Below are 20854 nucleotides of genomic sequence, written 5' to 3'. Positions count from 1 at the left end.
CTTACATTCTTTGTTCCTAAATATAGGACCTGCCTGTATTAAAACCCACGTTCAAATAAGCCCATTTTACCACGCAATCCAGGTTGATCTATATAACTGACCTGTCTCAATGATTACCACTCCACAAACTTATGTGTGATTCGCAAGTTTTATCAGATAATTTATAAAGATCTTGAACAGCATTGAGCTGAGAACAGGTCCCTGGGGACTGCACTAAAAACACCTCCATTGGATGACTATTCCCCATTTACAATTGCTTTTTGTAATCTAGCAATATCCATTTACTAGTGGCTACATTGATTTTGAACGGTGGTGTTTTTTTTTTTTAATCAGAATCTCATGCAGAACTAAGTCAAATGCCTTACAAAAGTCTAGGTCTATTATGTCAACAGTTACCTTTAGCAGCCAAGCCTGTGATCTCCTCAAGAACCAACAATAAATTTGTTTGACAAGACCTATTTTCCATGAAACCATCTTGATTGACATAAATTATGCTACATCTTTTAATTATTTACTATTTGCATCCCATATTGGTCTTTTCACGATTTTACCTGGGATCGTTCTCAGACTAACTGGTCTATAGATTGTCACATCATCCCCTTTATCCCTTTTTAAATAGTGGGGCATTGGCTTTTTCCAGACCTCTGGAACTTCCCCAGTGTTGCAATGTCTGTTAAAAATCAACAGCAATGGTCCAGACAGCTCATCATCCAATTCTTTTAATACTCTTGGGCACAAGTTATCTAGCCCCACAGATTCAAGGGTTTAATAGTTGCTGCTTAACATCCTCTTAGTTATTGCTGGAATAGAAAGTATTTCATTATCACTAAGATATGATTCTCTTGTTTCTTTCTGAATACAGAAGAAATATTTGTTGAATATTTCTGCTTTTTCTGATTGTTCATTTTATCATCCTTGTCTAGACCTATCCCATGGTTAGGACTTTGTTCTCAATATATTTAAAGAAGCCCTTAAGCCCTATCGACCATAAGCTTCTTTTATCAAGTGTCTGCATTTCCTAACTGCAGATAGGTATTAATTGCTATCAGCGTCCCCATTTGTAATTTTTATATTGTTTTCTTCACTTGCCTTCTTAAATCAGGATAGCTTTTACAGCAAAGAAGCCTTCCTCTGTGACTACAGAATTGTGTTTTCCTGACCATCTAATAAAGCATTCTTAAATAACTGAGTTATCATTCACATTTTTTTGTTTAAATATTTACTCTCCCTCAATTTTGCCCATCATTGTTTTAAGCTTTGGGAAATTGGTGTGCGTATGCCTGTGCATGTTCCTGGGGTAGGCACTATATTCTGATTGAACATAGAAAATGGATTTAGATCACAAGCAGTTACACCTTCATTTTTTAGTTCAAGATACTCTACTCTCTAAAACTAAAAGAATAATAACTCTAGAATAAAATGTTAGTTAACCTACTCACTACTCTTAAATCACAATAGAGACCTTTCAGCCATAACAACTGACCCAAAGTACTAAAGTTTGGAGGAAACCAGTGTAACATAAATCTTGAAGAAGTTTCCCTCCAAGACAGCAGTGAACTCTGTATAAAGAAACACTGACCTTTGAAATGTGCCATGCAAACTACTCTCTATGATGTACTCTCTGCTTAGTTAGAGTTACCATACATCTGGATTTTCCCAGACATGTCTGGCTTTTTGGGCCTCAAATCCCCGTCTGGGGGGAAATCCCAAAAAGCCGGACACATCTGGGAAAATAGGGAGGTAGGGCCCGGCGGTGCAGGGCCGGGGGCCGGCGCGGTGCTCGGCAGGGGCTGGGATCAGGGGCGCGGGGCCAGCGTGGTGCTGGGCCGCCCTGGGGGCCGGGGCCGGCACAGTGCTCGGCCGTGGCTGGGGCCGGCGCAGTGGTGGGCGGGGGGCGGCGTGGTGCTCGGCCGGGGCTGGGGCCGGGGGGTCGGCGCAGTGCTGGGCTGGGGGTGCGGGCACTTGGCCGGGGGCCAGGGCCCCAGCTGGGCGGGAGACGCCGGGGCCAGAGGCTCTTGGCCTGGGCCGGCCGGCCACCAAAGGGAGCCGCTCGGCCAGGGGGGCCGGACTGAGCTGCGCCGCACCCCGCCCCAGCTTATCTGCTGCCTCCCTGTTTCAGGCTTCCCACGAACATTTGATTCGCGGGAAGCAGGGGAGGCGGAGGAGCAGGGGGCGGAGCGTTCAGGGGAGGGGGCAGAGTTGGGGCGGGGCCGGGGACCCATGGAGTGTCCTCCTTTTTAAAAATTAAAATATGGTAACCCTAGCTTAGTTGATGCACCAATAACAATGTCTTGCTCGGGTAAGTTGTTATATTATTTTGTACTACTTTTTCCAATAAGAAAACAGCTACTTCCGGCCAGACAAAGTTGCATCACTCCAGATACTCCGTCTGCAAGGTGGTGGAAAACCCCCCCCACACTTCCGAGCTCTTTTTGCAAAATGTTGAAGTTGCTATGAGATGGGAGTGAGCATAGACTCCTACTGAAAGTGTGATCACTCAGCTCATCTTGAACAGAATAGTGCTTTTGATAAACAGACTTGCATCTGTGGATCCAGAGATATTTGTGGCATTGATAAACACTTCTGTTTGTGCCTTAACATAACCTTCTGCCTGACTAAAGGTATCAGAGCTATCTAGCGGTTAGAGATATTAGTCGACACAGGAAGTGAACGTGCTAGTTAAACCACCAAGCTAACTCAGCTCTGGGTAAAGTTTGCTCTGACATCCAGCTTCTAGTGGAGAGGTATTCATATTACAATTGCAAGGTTCAACAATGGCAAAGGACTGAATGGTCGAGGTCTATGTCACATACAACTTGTACATGGTAGGCTGCAGGGGTTCTGCTGGAAGATCAGGCTTCTGTATCAAATATGGACTGGCCATAGTGCTACCATCTCAAAGAGATGCACACTAGAGGTGTTCAGTCTAAGATCCTTTAATGCTCTGCCAGGTATGGCTAAGTTAGGTTAAATAAGGTATGTGACACAGCACCACCCAGTGGCCAACAGTAGAATACAAGTTTCAGAGTAACAGCCGTGTTAGTCTGTATCCGCAAAAAGAAGAACAGGAGTACTTGTGGCACCTTAGAGACTAACAAATTTATTAGAGCATAAGCTTTCGTGGACTACAGCCCACTTCTTCGGATGCATACAGTTTAACATTCCATTCCATCCCCCCCCATAAGTTCTTCATTTCAACCATTTACAAAATTTCTACTATCATACCGTCTTTGAAGTTCAGTATGGTTCAGTCTGCTGTCCTCCCTTCTTCATGGCTGAACAGTATAATAGAGTTTAGCATTCCATTACAGTCTGGAGTCTCATATATATCAGTGACCAAAACAAGCTTCTCACTGTAATCATGCTGTATCAGAGATAGGACCAGGGTGTTTTAGAGTTGCTTTGGGTACCCGTATCGGCGGGTAGCAATCGATTTATCCAGGATTGATATATCGCGTCTCGTTAAGACACGATATATCGATCCCCGAATGCGCTCACCGTCAACTCCGGAACTCCACCAGAGCGAGCGGCGGTAGCGTAGTCGACGGGGGAGCCGCGGCCGTTGATCCCACGCCGTGTGGACCCCAGGTAATTAAGTTGCTCTGTATGCACTTATGGCACCTAATCCAGTTACCCCTGGCTCCCCCATAGGTTGCCAATCTTGCTAGGTTGTTTTTCAGTGGCTCAGCCCTCCAGCCAGGTATGTCAGTAAAAAAATGAATGAACCCCTTCTGGGGAAAGAGAGTTCAACAAATTGTCTGCCCTCACCAGGGTATTCATCCCTCTCCGAGCCCTGTAAATTCAGCCCTTAGCTTGGGCTTCCCAAAGAGCCTTGTCCCCTTTTCAGGGCTTAGGCTCCTTTGCCAGTGGAGGAACCCGGGCCCACCCAATGGTCCTGGTTCCAGCCCAGGGATCCTATCCACAGCAGCCACACACTCCCTCCTTGAATTAATTGCTGCTGTTTTCCCTGGGTATCTTATCTCCTGCTCCCTTTCCTTTGACCTGTTACCTTAGGGTTACATTTCTCAGGTCCTCTCTCCCCCAGTAAATGCAGCTATCAAGCTCCTTTGGCCAGAGAGGAGAACCCTTTTCCACCCTCTGGTCCCAGCCAGGAACTGACCTGCTCAGGCCCTGCTGAGCCAGCTGGGGTCTCATTTCCTAGAGGCACCTCATGGAAATAGCCAGACCTGGAGGACCAACCTTTGCTGCTCCTTTCCGGGATGGATGTAGTAGGACTGCAGGGCCTTCAACAGGGGGCCACAAAGAGCCAGGCACATCCCACTGTAGGATCTGATTCTCAGAGGTACTGAGTACCCACAGCTCCAATTAACTTAAGTCAAAGGTGTTGGGTGCACAGAGTTTCTGAAAATCAGATTTTGTTCTTTTCTTGGAAATGGTGAAAGCTGAGTCACAGACTCAGGCCAGAAAACAAAATAAAACACATTGGGGGTGGTCTGAGGCAGTGTTGTTGCTGGCAAGGGGTGATGATAATATGTTGGAACAAGCTGCCCAGACACTAAAACTTTATGAACTAATAAAATTCCATCATCTCGCATCAACATTCCCAGTATTTGGAGACCACAATCATCCCTAGTGGGATAGGGGGTCAATAGTTAAGGTGGGTGGCTTTGTTTTGTCTTCTGTGTCTATGAATTTGTGTTGCCAAGCGCCAGTCATAATGTTGAACTTATCCTAGTTAATAAGTGGTGCCCTCTCATTGCTCTTGAAAACAAAATGGAAATAGTGTGTATGAAAAAAATCATCTGATCCTTGCTAACATGATCCTGCTGGGGCACTGCAACTTCAACAGCTATTATTGTGCAAAAGTGAATTCTGTGTACTGTGAGAGCACAAACAATTATTGCTCCGTGACACGCATATGGTAATTCATGCTTCAAACTAGTTTTCTATTAATAGTACACAAACAGCACCTAAACTTACTGTTGAACGACATCTTTCCAATTGACTACGTGCCAGAGGGCAGTAGGAAAAATTAAGTAACAAAATAGCTGAGGAGAAACATTAACACCAGGCATGGGATTTTCAGAAATGCCTAAGTGATTTAGGGGCTTTAGAAAATCTTCTCCCCAATGCCTAAGCCATGAGGTATAGGGTAGGATAGATACAGTGAGATGGCTCAGTGTTTGGGAATTCTTGTTTGAGAACATCTGCAACAAATGTCTGATGTCTTCCTTGACCCTGGCTTACACTCTTTGTTTGTAATAGATTATGTAAATATGGTCATCTTTTATCCTAGTCTTAAATGGCTTCTATGAATGTCTAAGTCTTTAGACTTAGGCAATTTCCTTTGGGTGGTTTGTCACTATAGCCATGTTGTGCAACACAAAAAAGCCTGTGTTAAGCACTCCTCCAAGCATTTTGTATATGTAACTTAAGGACCTACTTCTTATTTGATAGTCTCACTTAAGTTTTAAACAGTTGACCCAACATTACTTACAAGTATTTACTGTAATGTTCAAATCCTGAATATCAGAAAGAAAGAGAGAAGAGCAAAATCCTGCATCTCCTAACTTTTATTCCAGAATATTTTTAAATGAGGCTTTCTCCTGATTGATGGGAAATGAGGGGAAAAGTCCTTGCCACAGATGATTTAAGGGACTCCCCAGGCATACTTACAAGGGTGAGTGATGGGGAACACATTGGGGAGTACAATGAAGAAGCAGTAGCAGACTGGGGTATATCTGAAAGGATAGCGTAACACAAACCTAACAAAAGAAATACAGGAGGGGGCGGGACAAAAAGCAGAATGTGTTTGTGCAGGGGAGCCAGTAGAAATGGGTGAGAAATGCAGGGGAGGTCCAGGAGCATCTCTGTAAGTGGGGGGCAGTGGGAGCTTACTATTGGGGGTCATTGCAGGTGGAGTGGCAATGGACAGAAGAATGCAGGAAGTTTCAAAAGATTGATTAAAAACTTTTAAGAGATTTTACCTTCCCTTTGGAAGAATGAGTACATTTCTTGTTATAAGGCCACCTTCCCCCAGGCTTCCCCAAAACCAAACCAATCCACCTGAAATTTCAGATTTCACATCTCATCCTAGGGTAGAATTTTTGTGGAGAATTTGTGCCAAATATCCCCCAAAACTCATTATGTGATGAGGTTTTTTTTTTAATGATCTGTGTTGTTCATATTCCAAATATTTTCCTATCACTTTCTTAGTTCATCGTATCTGAGACAAAATTCACTGCTCCTGGCATGCTTAACAAAAGAAATGCCTTTCACTACTTTTTGAGGCAGTTCAGAAAGCATTTATACAAAACCTCATTTTGATAGTTACATATCCAACACCGATAAATGCATTTAAGATTTGCGTATTATACACACTTCCGGTGAGTGCATTATGCATGCATCCACTTGCTGCATCTCCATAAATGTGCGTGGCTTGGATGTGGTCCGTCATGGTGCAGGAAGATCCACTTTGGGTAGAGAATGAAAAGAAGAGCCACATGTTGGAGAAGATGTCCGATGAAAGGAGCAAGAAAACTGGAAAGAAATTTAGTCCATTCCTGCATGGCTTGTAAGGTTTACAGCGTCCTCTGTCACAAAGGGCTGGTCTACACTGGGGGGGAGGGAGGGGAGCCAGGAGTAGGAAAAAGTTTTAGTGCACTGCAGATTATTTATTTTTGAAAAATATGATCTTATCAACAGCCTTGTGAAGCTGTCTCCAGACTCTCAGGACTCAATTTTTTTTCATTTTAGAAGGCTTAACTTTCAGTCTTCTGGTGTCAAGAGAGCCTAACATTACTTGCAAAAAGGAGGCATAAACAACTGGGGAATGAGCTATCCACAGCAATGTATAGAAGCACAAATATTTCTCCACAATATCTATTCAGTACAAAATTCTAGTTGGTTAATTTAGATATACACCCCACTGGTTTGTTTAATTTTAGTTTTGTAAGGCGATTAAGGAGGCCTCTGAAGATGGAAGGAATAAGATTTCAGAAAAATAAGATGGAGACCATTTAAAAAAAAAAATCTATTTCATATGCAGAAATTAAGTTCTATAAACAGAATTTAATTAAACCATAGTGACCAGGATGGCAATTGAAGGTATAAGAGCAAATAAAAACCTTATTAACTTGGACTAAACTGGTGGCATCAAGTTGCTCTTTAGCTTCGTTTTTGGAAGTCTGAATGGAAACCAGGGACTTTTATAAGCAAGGACATTTGTGGGACAAGTTTTAGAATGAATTTATTTGTGAGAAAAGAAATGAAGAAAACAAAGCCATTCAGCTGGAAATAAACACTCTTCTGATCTTTAACAAGAAGGGGCACTGGGATTATAAATCAGTAGATTTCCCCTTTTTAGTATATGGTTCACATAGCAAGCCCTAGTTTACATGGACAGTTTAAGAGCCCTCCAGTCATGGCCACTTCCTTTCACAGTCTAATTAAAGGAGAAATTTTGTATCATATTCCACTTTGGACTGGAAACAAAAAGACAAAATAAAAATCAGTTTAAGATGTGGGGAGTAGAATGGTGAAACCAGGCAGAAATCATATGCTGGGCCTACATGCAGATACCGTTGGAAACATAAATTAAGCAGTGCACCGGGGAGAGAGCTACAAGAGGTTAGACTAAGTTACAATGCAATTGCAAGGAAGTGTTGGGAATAACCCTTTCTACCCAGGGAAGAAAGTCAGTTTTCATAACAAACTAAGGCTCTGATCCTGCAAGGAACCCTATTCGTAGAGCTACTGGCCGGATCAGAGCCCAAGACATATACAATATAATACATTAAACTATCTGCGCCTTTGATCAAGATTTAATTGAGAGCGCCTCCTTTAATAAGGATTTAGTAGAAAGCTTTGTTAAACTGGTTCCTATATACAAATCCTAATCTAATCACAAAACTTAATTCCCACTACCACTAAAATAATGTCCACCCCCAAAATATAACAGAGAAAAGTACTGTTGAAATTTCTTGTTTTTTGTTTCCTATTGCAGACCTTTCACCTGGCATTAGTGGTAAGAGATTTCAATAATACTTCATCCTAGCATCACAATTGCTTAAGTGAACTGAAATTAAAACAGTTTTAAAATAAATAAAAATACCAAAATGTTTACAGACTTTTTTTTTTTTTTTTTTAAATGAAAGCTTGCCCTCTGTCTTCATCTTGGATAGGAATCCACCAGATCTTTGTTCAGGAACAAAACTATATTTAAAACACTTATTTTATCTAATATGCTCAAAGAATAAAAAGAATAGAAACACTGGCTGGAGCTAGGCAAAGGATGTGATGTGCAAGTTTTCAACGTATCAACGTACCTCACTCTTGATGTGCAGTCAACTTGCTATTTCTGTCCTGGCCCTCCAACTATGCCACAGCTGAGGCTGGTTTTGTTACGTTGATAAACATCTACTAGGGACCAGGCTGAGACAGCCCAACATCTTACTTCTGATATAAGACAGGAATTCATGTCCAAGTTGATAGCTCGTGTATTAACACATTGTGCTACTGATCCCTGGTTTAAAATAAATTGGAGAGCTTAAGGACCTCCATTTCATCCATATTGCATACTCAGCTTATTCCCCCTTACAAAGCCCTTCATTCAGATTTGGCTACTCTGACATTTTTAAGGTTTATGGAGGCTGTCACGGAGTATTGGGGAACTCAGGGCCCTGCACCCCCGGCTTCCTGCGATTCACTGCGACTCTCAGCCAGCCAGTAAAGCAGAAGGTTTATTTGGATGACAGGAATACAGGCCAAGACAGGTCTTGCAGGCACAGACAACAGGGACCCCCTCAGTTAGGTCCACCTTGGGGTCCCAAGGCATCCCAGCCCAGCCCCCCTTGGGAGGTCAGAGCCATCTCTGCCTCCCAGCCATCTCTCCAGCCTGCTTCCCACACTCTGGCTTCAGCGACCCCTCCCACAGCCTTTGTTCAGTTTCCCGGGCTAAGGAGTCACCTGGCCTTCAACCCCTTCCTGGGTTCTCGTGTTACACACTCAGGTATGCGCCCTCGGGCTGTCTCCCATCCTCCAATGCAGACTATCCCAGCCACACTCCCCTGTCAGCATTCACAGACCTCAGTGAGAACAGGCCCAGTTCGTCACAGAGGCATGTTTGTGTTCCTTTCCTCAGCTGCCTCCCCTCCCCGAAATATGTAAGCCTGCAGATGTGGCTGTTTGAAAAGTTACATACAGGTTGGTACCTCGTTATGATCTTCTTTTGTTCCAGAAACACAAACTGATACCCAAGACAATGACAGGAAGTGTGTCCTCACAATTTGGTCAGCCCAGCATAATCTTGTACACACGGCTATTTATTAAATTTTTATTATCATCATTATTAATTTTGATGTCACTGTACTAGTGAAACGACAAGCAGACCTGGCTAAAAAATTTTGAACGAAAAGTTTATTTCGAAAAAGATTTGACCTAAAGTTTGCAACAAGCTGTCAAAAAGCCTTTCCCACATTTTACTTATTGCTTTGTTTTTTCAAAATAGATTTAAAATAAAATTCACGATTTAATCTCACCATGAAACTAAACTACCCAGTCAAAACAAGAAGTTGACATTTTTTTGTCCTGCTCCACCTTTATTCCCTTTTTTTTCTTATTTATGTAACTTGTGACTGAAGATTGCCAAGAATGGACATTAATTTAATATACAGGTAGATCCCTCCCCTCCCGCATAGGGACCTAGGCCACAGATCGACCCAAGTGGCAGCCAAGCCACATTCCTTTGGGATTGTTCATGATGAACTTTTGACTGATCAGTTTTGTTGTGTGATGGTTTTGAAATTTTTTTTTAAAAGCCCATTTTTTTTTCTAAATTTCTTATTCTGAAAACAAAAAAGGTGTGACAAATTGTGAAGAGCTATTCTATTTTGAAAACTGAAAAATATTGACATTTTCCACAGTTTTTTTTTCCAACTCGCTCTACTTACAAGTTCAGGGACAGCCACTATTACAGTAAAACGGAGGCAAGATGCACTTGCTGTGAGTAAAATTACTGAGCCATAACAAAAGCATACTTATGAATTGTGGGACAGTTAGAAAGCACCCAGTAGGGGCCCGCTCTGACTCACTGAGGGCTTGTCTTCACTACTGCGCTACATCAGTGCCAGTGCAGTGCGTCTGGTGAAGACACGCTACGTCGACGGGAGAGCGCTCTCCTATTAACATAATTACCCCACCGCAACGAGAGGAGGGAGCTATGTTAGAGCATCTCCCACCGACATAAAGTGGTAGTTTTTTCACAACCCTGAATGACATACGTTGCGTCAATTTAAGCGGTAGTTTAGAAAAGCCCTGAGCCAGCCTTTCCTCTAACTCCAAGGGGAATCAGATGGGACTCCAAATATCCATCTATATTTGTCTATACACAAATTGGGAGCCACATTTGCAGTAAAGATGGGCCCAACCAAACCCCTAAATCCCAGCACCTACAAACCTTGGAACAATTGAGCCAAACTTCAGCTGTTTATACATGTTCCCGATAAAACAGCAACTCAGTTATCAGCTAGTATGAATGAGGCCAAATCATGTTCCAGCCTATGGTTTCAACTGGAGTGAGTTTGCTTAGGTCTAGGCTAGAACATGATTTTAAAATATAGTTCTAACAGTTTGCCTCCTTCACAATGACCATCCATTTACAGTAGTAAATTAAAAAATTTGGTCCCTGCATTTATGTGGTAGTGAACACTAATGTCATTTAAACAACTGATCTTATGGTCACACTACCCACCCTAGTCTGCTTATTTGTCTCATTCACCTATTATGTCTTGTCTTGTATACTGGAAGATCTTGGGGATAGGAATTGTCATCTATGTTTGTACAGGGCCCAGCAGAACTGGTTATGTCCTTTTGGTGATCCACAATATAAGCATTTAATAATAAAACAAGCCAATCTTAAAAAAAACAGAGCTCAGATCCGCTATGAAAATTTAAGCATAGAGAAAAGAATGCCTATAGTTCAACAAAAAAATGCAGGAACGTGGTCAATCAACCCGTGCAGGTACTAAATTTTACTTCTCTCTAAAAAAGCAAATCTGGGGACTTGGAAAAGTGTACCGATTTCTGTTTTAATCCATCTTAAAACATATTATACATTCCAGGCTGCACTTCTCCACATCACATTAAGCCACGTGTTTGTTTTTCATGGTAGAGAATATCTAACATGCATTTCTAATACACCTTATCACCAGGTTATCCAAGCACTGACCACACTTAATTAGCTCCAGACTCAACAACACCCCTTAACAAAAATTTTTTTGCCCAACCAATTTTATAAATTTCAATCTTATCTTTAGCTATTGTAATCTTTTTGCATACAGCTGTGCAATGACACTCCTCTATAGCAAAACCTGTAAAAAAAATGCAGTGTTTTCATAGCCTTGTTGGTCCCAGGATATTAGAGACAAGGTGGAACAGGTAATATCTTTTATTGAACCAACTGCTGTTGGTGAGACAGGCTGAAGAAGAGTTCTGTGTAAGTTCAAAAGCTTGTCTCTCACCAACAGAAGTGGGTCCAATAGAAGATATTACCTCACCCACCTTGTTTCTGTAAAGCACTGAATCTTCTTCTGTGCAGCTGTCCTAAGATAATCACACCTCCACACTAATCCCCATTAGGGAGGAGAGGATCATAGCAAGGATAGGAATGGATAATAGCAATAGCCTATAACAAGAAAAAACAGCAATTCCATTCTCTATCAATTGAATATTCAAGACCAGAACAATCCAATGTAAAGACAATACATCAAGTATACACTTGTATCACAATATCTAAGGATACCCATCATTATAGTATATGAAGTGCTTTAAGTTGTGCTGCTAGTGCTAAAATTCGGAGACAAATTCACATACAGAAATCAGGAATTAGTTACACCTTCCCACCCCCCATGTATTACGTAAATGCCACACACACCGCTGTAAACTACTGCTTCTAAATATTGCTCCTGAAAGTCAGTAATGGTGACAGAATGGTACTAAAAGCTAACTGGATCTCAGTTTGTAGTACGGCCCATCTCAGTCAATACAGTACACATTTTAATATCTATAAATCTTTATTTCACAAACTTAAGAAGAAAACACGGTAACATTGGCAAATCGAAGGCATATATACTAAATACAAATGCAGAATACATTGTTTTGTATAAAGCAAATGCCCAGATCCTTTGTGGAACTTGCAAAACTAAAAGCACATTATTTCTCCAAAGGCTTTAACTTAAAGTCGGATTGCCAGCCTCGGAAGTCCCACTGATTACTGATTTTTGCCTTTCAAACTGGAACCAGGCTTCAGTCTAATTGAAACACAATTTTGGATTCCTCCTCTGCTTCCAAGTCTCAGATCCAAGTGGAAGGGAAGCTGAGAAAAGATACTATTTTACCCCCACTCAGACTGTAAAGTCAAATCTATGACACAACTATGCACTTAAAGCTCAGACATTTCTTGAAGCCTTTTCCGTTTTATCAATAGAATGTGTGGTTAAATACGAAGGGAAAGTGGTTTTTGCATAGAACTAGAACTGTTACCCTCATTCAACCCAATCACTGCTAGGGTGATCAGTCATGTTGCAAAAGCACACAGATAAATAAAATTTAGGAAGAATGCATGGAAAGGCCTTTTTAAAATCAGTTTTCTGTTTTCATGATTGTTAAAAGCTATGGAACATTCCAATTCTCTCTAGAGCAGTTATGCCAAGTGATAATATTCCAAGCAGTGGTGTCATTATCAAAGTTGTGGGCCACTTTGTAAGCAAATATAATGCTTGTGATGCCAGACTGAAGGAGATGGCAATAAAATTATCTTATTCTTTCTCAACACAGGGGGTAGAGTGGGTGGGGATGGGACAAGCTTCCCACACTGCTCTGCCAGTTACCTCAAACTGAAATTGAAGGTACCACTTCTAAGGGTCAGAAGGCAGTTCAGTGTCCATCCTTTTGGATGGTGCAAATTAGCGTCATTCTGTGACTTCCTGATGTTGACACCTGCCCACTATTAACTGGATCACCAATTCATTTCATGTTGACCGAACAACCTTCAGATAGTCATGATTGCCTAAGTTGGATTTGAATTGGCAATCTAGAGGGGAAATGCTCCATATCCCAGTTAGCAGTTTCATACTTTTCATTTGTATTAACCAATGGGAAAACAAAGGCTTTTTTTTGTTCAAGCAAACTTTAGCAGATGAAACATGGAAGAGGTGCAGATTTTAAAAGCAAATCTACATTAAACTAGTAAGAATAGGTTGTAACAAACTGAATATTTAATGATACACATTTTAAAATAGTTTGGAAACACTCATGAAACACTATGTAATTTTTACATGTATAAGTTACTTGGGTATGTTGTCATGCATATGTCCCCATTTCCTGAAATTCACCTTAATGTAAATACATATTTACCTGAAAGAAGTGAAGCAGAGAGAGAGAGAGAGAGAGAGAGATTTTGTGAAGTGGAGTTTTGACCAAACATTAACTGTTCCTTTGTTGCCAATTCAGTCTATCCTTTAAAATCTTGGTTCGTGACCTGTGTATATGATAGACTGTTGGGGCTCTTATGCAGCAATAACTGTCTGTTGTGGCATTCTAGCTACCAAACAAACACACGAAGTGCACACGATTAAAATTACACATATTATTCACTGGAAAGAGGAAATGCACATAACTTAACATGTTGCTTATCCACAGTGGAGTCACAGCGAGTCATTTTTTTAATCTTTTCCCTCCAAAAAGTCCAGTTCATATTCTAGCACTATATGCAAAATTCTCAGTTTAAAATTCAAAAGCATTAGAAAAGCACGATTCTAAACCCATGACATTTCCTTTAGTTTCTATAACAAATACAAACTATTTCTTCAAAAATACTATTAAACCGAAGGATACTCCCCAGGTGAGAGCTTATATACCAAGTTTCAGCCTAGACTGAGTGATTTTGGCCACACTACAAACCTCTGAAAATGGGGATGACAATGGGAAATAAATTTAACCACAATAAGGGTGCCACAAAATATTCTGTAAGCGACTTGTCCTACTATTGTTCTGCACTCAGAACTCTCACTGAAGTCACTAGGAAATCTGCATGCAACTCAATGGCAGATACAAACCTGTATCAATTAGGGTCAGGAACCTTTTAAGTGAAAAATAAAGCACTTCAAACTGGAGAAAAATGCAAAGGCACCCAGCTCCCATAGCTAAGTATTATTCAAGTTTAGGTGTAGGGAAACAACTTCTAGTGAAAGGAAAAGAATTACATATACTGGTAATTAATTCACACAGACCAGGAGAGTAATCCTGTCAAGCTGAAACAGTTGAAGATCTTCCAACTGTAAAAGCTGGGAAGCATGGAATACACAAGAAATAAGAGACCCACTTCAGTATTCTGCTTAATGGCCAAGCCCTTCATACAAAATCACATTAAAAAAAAAGATTTTTTAAATCATTTAGTCACCAGAATGAACTAGTCAAATGTTCCCAGACCCGAGCACATTGATCTTTTGACAGTTACCAAATGTACTCAACGCTGATCTAGTTATTACAGGATAAAATTAAGAGCAGACAGAGCTGAATAAATTCTTAGAAATGTCCAGCAAACCCAGCTGAACCCTAACAGATTTATTTTAAATTAAACATAGCAGTTCATAACCCTTTCTACTACAGCAAGCAGCTCATCCTTTGAGCATAGGAACTCTCATTGAGAAACAAGCAGAAAAACTACTGAGGGGTACACTCAGTATTGGGTACACTTTTTTAATTGGGGCCATTAAATTAGAAATGTCTAACACTATTTTCATTTATTGAAGAGTTAAGGATTTAAATGCAAAAGCAGCAGACAAGCATTACAGTGAGATGTAAGCTCTATGTACTACATTTCTTGATGTGAGGGGGAAATAGGTGTCAATTGAAGAGCTGAAATGATCTGACTTATATTTGGCCAATCAATGTAAACGGGCAAGAGGAAGCACAATGAATGGTGTCATCTCTGGGGCACAGAGATGACAATTACTTTAAAATTCAGGTTGGTGTCAACTTTCCCAGGGATTCATACATTAGCCATTCAGCTGAGGCAAGGCACTGTAGCAGTAGCCAACAATGTGGTTTGGAGGGACATGAAATAAAAAGAGTCAAAGTTAAAAATCATTGATCACATCAAGTTAGGAAGATCATAAAAACTTAGGGGCAAGCAATTTGTGTAGATATATGACGACTATAATGCCCTTTTCCACAGGTAGCCTATTTGGGGCTGTGTATTGAATCAGGGCAGATATGGACTACGGTTTTGACATTCTTGGAGCAAGCTGTGAAAGGGACGTCAGCTTGTCAATGGACAGGCAAGCAGTGCTCTTAAGACAACCATGAGCAGAACACAGCTGGTAAAACAAAATCTTGAAAAAGCATATGCTCCTATTTGTTAGTTTAAAGCAGAGTTTATGGTCAGAACATTTTATACCTTTGTCAGAATTGTACAGAAACTAGAGATGCAGCAATAAAACATTCTGTTCTACCTTCCATACGATCAACAAAATTGCTGTCACTACCAGGTTCTTTATTGTCTGGAATGGTTGATAATGTCAGAGGCAGAATGAGTGGTGGGGCGGGGGCAGATGAGATTTAATGTTGAGGTCATTGACAGGGAACAAATACGAAACACCATAGAGATTTTGCTGTCACTTTGACAACTCCTGAGGCACATCTTTATTACAACTATTTAAACCACAGCTGTGCGCGCATCACCATATTAGACTTAGTGGGCAAAATTCTGCTCTCTTCATAGGTGTAAAACAGGAATAACTACTGAAGTCAATGGGGTTCATTTGGATTTACACCCGTGTAACAGCTGAATTTGGTTTCATCGCCCTGGCAAGTTAGAGACCTCTCAAAGTAGGTTGGCTGACTTTTCGGGAGCACAGAAAGGTAGGGACAACATATTATTAATCTGAAGACATCTATCACTCTCTGATAAATGCAATATATAACTGGCAGAAACAATGTTTAATATAAATAAGGCAAAGAATGACATTTTATTCTTTAAGCAGGATATCATGTAATTATTAATACAGCATTCTGGGTTGCCTCTCCATGGCTCCAGTTTCAATTAGAAGCTTCTGCTTAGAATTTCTAGCAGGTATTGCTGTAGTGAAAGGTCATTATGAGGTCCATTGAGTTACATGGCCAAAACTAATGGATAAGTGTTTTCAGTTAAACATATTAAATACCTGAAAACCCAATCAGTTGTATCTCATCGATTCTGAAGGTTCACATCACCTTTTTATTGTTACTCTGGACATCAAAGAATTCTGGAGACCGTCTGTCTGAATATTAAAAAATAAGTTATTCCTCCTTTGATGCTACTTGAAGGTAAAGAAAAAGCTTCAACTGTTCATTCAGTTCGCTGCTGATGTACTATGAACATTAAACAAATCTGACACACACCTGACTGGATACTGACATCTTTACATTCATTGGAATGTGTTTCACTTAACATTATCCAGACAGCAACAGAGCCAAATCTGCATAAACATGTCCAAGCTGTTTTGGTTATGTGCACCTCTTATAGAGATGGACATGAATAACACTGACCTACTAAAACACAGGCATTTGCAAGGCACATACTAAAATGCAATAAAAATAAATCTACCATACATTGTTTGGCATTTGGAATACATTTACATATACTAAACAGAACAAAAAAATCAAGTCAAACAGCAAGAAGCTTGCGCTCTACAATGTGTAACAGAACTGGCCCTTTCAGGGTGAAGTATGACTTGGAACCATACTGAAGTGTATTATTTCTATCCAGAAAGGTTACATAAGTCATTCTTCCAATTAGCAAAAGGAGAGATTTGTTGTTTCCGCCTTTCTGAACATTCTGTTACTGTGTACCAGGGTTCAGTTTGTTTTATTTCTTGCATCCCTTTCTTGAATATCCTTTCATTGTGTCAGAAGAACAGTATTTTATTTGTAAAGGCTCAGATGTGTCTCTAGGAAATTTCTTTATGGAGCCTCATACCTCTTTCCAGATCTGACTCCAATACTTGTGTACCATCAACACCAAGTAAAACTTCAGATAAAAAACAAAAACAAAAAAAACAAACAAAAACAAAACCCACCAAAACAGACAGATCGCGCCAAGAAGCAATCTGTAGATTTCTTCATTTCTAATGAAGGTCTGTGTTTATTATTTTAAAACTTCCATCTCTGCAGATTCTTAATGCTTCTGTCATGTTGCCTAATTAGACATATTTGAAAAAACTGGAGTTCCTTTTTTATGGATGTTTACATGATCAATATTATTACAATCAATGACAGATTTCCAGGCAAGTAAAGTTCAGACACCACTTTGCAGAAAAAATAGCTAAAATTAGCCCTTGGCTCAAACTATGTTAAAGCAAAAGGTTACTAGTGAATTTAGAAGGAGGAGTGCTATCTTTTTAATTATAATTTTTTTTCAATCTTAATGTAATAAATAAAATGATGCAACTGTAAATAGACAACTTAAATTCATAAGGAAAAGAGAACAGCCTCCCGTAGCATAAATGTGCAGAAATGGGATTTCAGCAGTTTGTGATAGTGATAGTGTACATTTCCCACTTCTTTCTATTCAAATCTTATGAAGATTTTTTTATTTGAAGTCTCTTCTGCAACCGTTTTCTCTTGGTTGCCGAGGATCTTCAAGCCTGTTTACTCACAGCCTGAGAATTTTTAGCTACTTGCCTAACATTAGCCTCCCAATCAGAGAGGAAGTAGTCACCAGAAACAGCTTCTCTGGAAACTTCTCCAAGTGTCCTCTCTATGGACTAAATGGTTATTTACCAGACATTTAATAAACCCTTCCCTCTGCCCCCATCACTCAAGACATTTGTCCAGACACTGATCAGAATTTAAGAGTTAGTTGAGCTTTATAATATAGGAGTTAAGAGGTGCGAGGTTTGTTTAAATGCCAGAGGCATGCTGAAATGCCCCCTCTTCAGATTGGTTACATTCTTCAGGGCACTAGCTATTCTGACTGGCTATACAGTTTTGATCTGAATCAGTGTTTTTTCCATTCCTGACAGCACTAATAGTTGCCAAGCACAGTTGCATTCACTGAGCTGTTAACATCTATTCATTCAAACTGTCCGTAAGAGTTATAGGCACACAATAGGAATAACAGAATCATTGTTTTGAACAGAGCTGTTGGTAGGTTAAGTGTATTTATAAAGGTGGTCATTAAATGAAAGCTTCAGCTCAACATTAAAGAGAGGCTCTTTCCTGTGGCTTAACTGTTGCTAACCATGTAGGGAAGTAAGAGGCAGGAACACAATGGTAGAGTGAAAGCCTTCCCTTGGTTTGACAAGTACAGGGTTACAAAAATCATTAAGAATACATGTCTGTTTGCCACTAGAAATCCTTCTGAGTTCCTACTGTTTTGCACAGTGCCCTGGAGCTCCAGGGTCTACCAACTCAAGGATATTTAAGGCACTTGCTTGAGCTCTTTTGCCCAGAGAGTTTTGCCACATGAACTGAGGTGCATTTTAGGAGAATACAATCTGAGCAGACCAAAGCTTTTCATTCTTTCCTCAGGAGTATTAGTCTTTGTGATACGATATTCCAGATTGGAACAGGATTACATAAAAATAAATCCCACTGCAGTTCTCTTCATAGCGTGTTTTGCTTTCTTTCAGTCAGACCAGTATCTGCAAGATCCAAAGAAAAGTGTACATGGAACACTGCAAAACTGGACATCCCATTACTGACAATTATCTTCTCTGTAGAGGGAGATATCCCACTGGTATAATTCCACCATTGTAATCAGATACACTGTATGCTTATAGTGCTGTAAAGGAAAGGTCGGCCTTTCTCCGTGTGCTATGCAGGCAAAGGAAGAAGAGGATAGAGACAAGTTCCACAAGGATAAATTCTTGATTAATCTCATTAGTTATAATGGAAGCACAGAAAATTATATGAAATATAACTCCATGTAAGTACAGTATATTCTTCAAGCCAGGAATTGTATGTGCTAGTCCTTATAATCCATTAGATAAAGTTGGAAGCCACGTTACTGTGTGTCAGAGGTAGGCTTAAACAGAGCTTTACACTGAAGAATTCTTCTGTGCCAGGTTTGTCCAGGTGTTGAGAGCACTCTGCAGTCAAGTAAGCCTGACAGAATAAAAGCTCCTTTCCCTTGAATATTGTGCACATTAGAGAGGAGGAAAAATAATTAAGGCAATAACTTCAGTTACTATTAAGATTTTTACTGTATTGGGGTGTAGTGGGTAGAATATTCACCCAGACTCTGTGGTTTCTGATAGTAGAGAAAATTCATTTTGATGCTGTTTCATCCTTTCCCTTCTCATAGTTTTAGCTGTACATTCAATTTTGTATATGCTACAGCATTATACACCTCAGTCTCTCAAGAAAATACGAAAACTTCAGGAAGTCTGGATGTAAAGGCAGTTCCTAGAAGGCCAGTCTTATTAGGCTACGTAATTAAATTTGGATAACGCAATATCATGGGATATGCCTAGTACACTGGTAAAAAGTTCTTGCTTCTAACCTGTGTTCCAAGGTTTGTTGGCTGAAACAGTTTGAGACAATCCATGATAGCGTCACTGAAGGTTGAGGGACATGAATGTTGCCAGATTTCAATGAATCTGGGATTAGCATTTCAGTCACGTTTCTGTCTGGCAGCTAGCGATGATTCCACTCTGCAAATCTTTTGGATTAACAAGGTTTCAAGTTTCAAAGTATTTGTAAATTGCTGTAACATACAGCATGACATTCTGCCAGTCTGGACGCTCAGTTCGCACCATTTCATTGATGTCCTGTCACAAAAAGAAGATCAAAATTAAAAATGACCACCTTGCAAGTTCATGTCAATGTAGTGTTCATCAAAGCTGTAAAGCTCCCACTCTGAGAAAGGCTTAAGGAAAGATCTCCATTTTGCTCAGTACTGTTATGTACTGTAATGTCAAAGGAGAGGAAACTGCCATTTTACTGGAGCTAACTGCATGTAGGCATTTCTACAGCTGCTCTCAATAGTCTATTTTTACATCTGCATTTGGTAAAAAACTTCACATTTCAAAATCACTAGCTTCTGAGGTATTTAAAAATACTCAGCAGTTGTATCTCCATTGTGAACAAATACAATGGCTAGTCAGAGGTTTTGATAAGGATCAAGGAAAGTGTTATTTTTAAATGTCTGACTATATAGCATTGTGAGTCGCTAACTCAATGGCAGCTTTGCTAGAATTCAAGTTACACAAGTCCTAATTAGTTATTTAAATCCTTTTTCTGGTCCTGGCAATTCTAGCTGAATTGCTGGAGACTTCTACCAGGGCTTGGGTTTCTTCCAATTCCATGGCTTCAGAAAAGTCTTCCTCTTCTGGTAATTATGTTCATAATGACAATTAGTAATTCTTTTCAACTTTGCCCAGGAATTTCTTCTTGTAGGAATTACAAAGCCTCTTAACTAATGTTAGTTAGAGAAACAGTTTCACAGTTAAAAACTTAATTTATTACAGAGCTAGTATCCAATTTTCTATTAATGTTGCCAGTGCTCAATTATGAAGAAAAAGAAAGCCTCTCTATCCAACAATATTTTGGACCATTTGCTGGTCTAACAGATGGACCACAGAAATCATGACCTTCACACTTTATTGAATAAGAAACCAACTTTCATGGGTTTGATTTGTACCTTCAGAATTCTAATAAATTCAAACCATTTGAAATGTAAACACAAATCTAGAATGTACGTTGTACCCACAGTTCCTTAAGCCACCCGCACAGACACATACCAGGCTGTGTAAAAAGCCTGGTATGTCTGCCCTGCAGACTTTTCAGGCCAGAATATCTGCGAGCAGTTAACCTGGACTCTACTTTAGCTTGGCTGTATTGTTCTGAATAT

The 20854-nt window shown here is 40.2% G+C and overlaps 1 protein-coding gene across 4 annotated transcripts in view; it reads right to left on the bottom strand.

Moving 5' to 3' along the window:
• Window positions 1-12013: 12013 nt before the first annotated feature.
• Window positions 12014-20854, bottom strand: part of SPECC1L (sperm antigen with calponin homology and coiled-coil domains 1 like) — a 102397-nt gene continuing 93556 nt past the window's right edge. For all 4 annotated transcript variants that reach the window (XM_054006057.1, XM_054006058.1, XM_054006059.1 and 1 more), the window contains one exon: window positions 12014-19772. In XM_054006057.1, the coding sequence (XP_053862032.1) occupies window positions 19683-19772 (90 nt within the window). In that variant the 3' untranslated portion in view covers window positions 12014-19682. The remainder of the gene's footprint in view (window positions 19773-20854) is intronic.

This window comes from Malaclemys terrapin, chromosome 16, assembly GCF_027887155.1.
Source record: "Malaclemys terrapin pileata isolate rMalTer1 chromosome 16, rMalTer1.hap1, whole genome shotgun sequence".
Taxonomy (NCBI): domain Eukaryota; kingdom Metazoa; phylum Chordata; order Testudines; family Emydidae; genus Malaclemys; species Malaclemys terrapin.
This window is presented reverse-complemented; position numbering and strand designations above follow the sequence as displayed.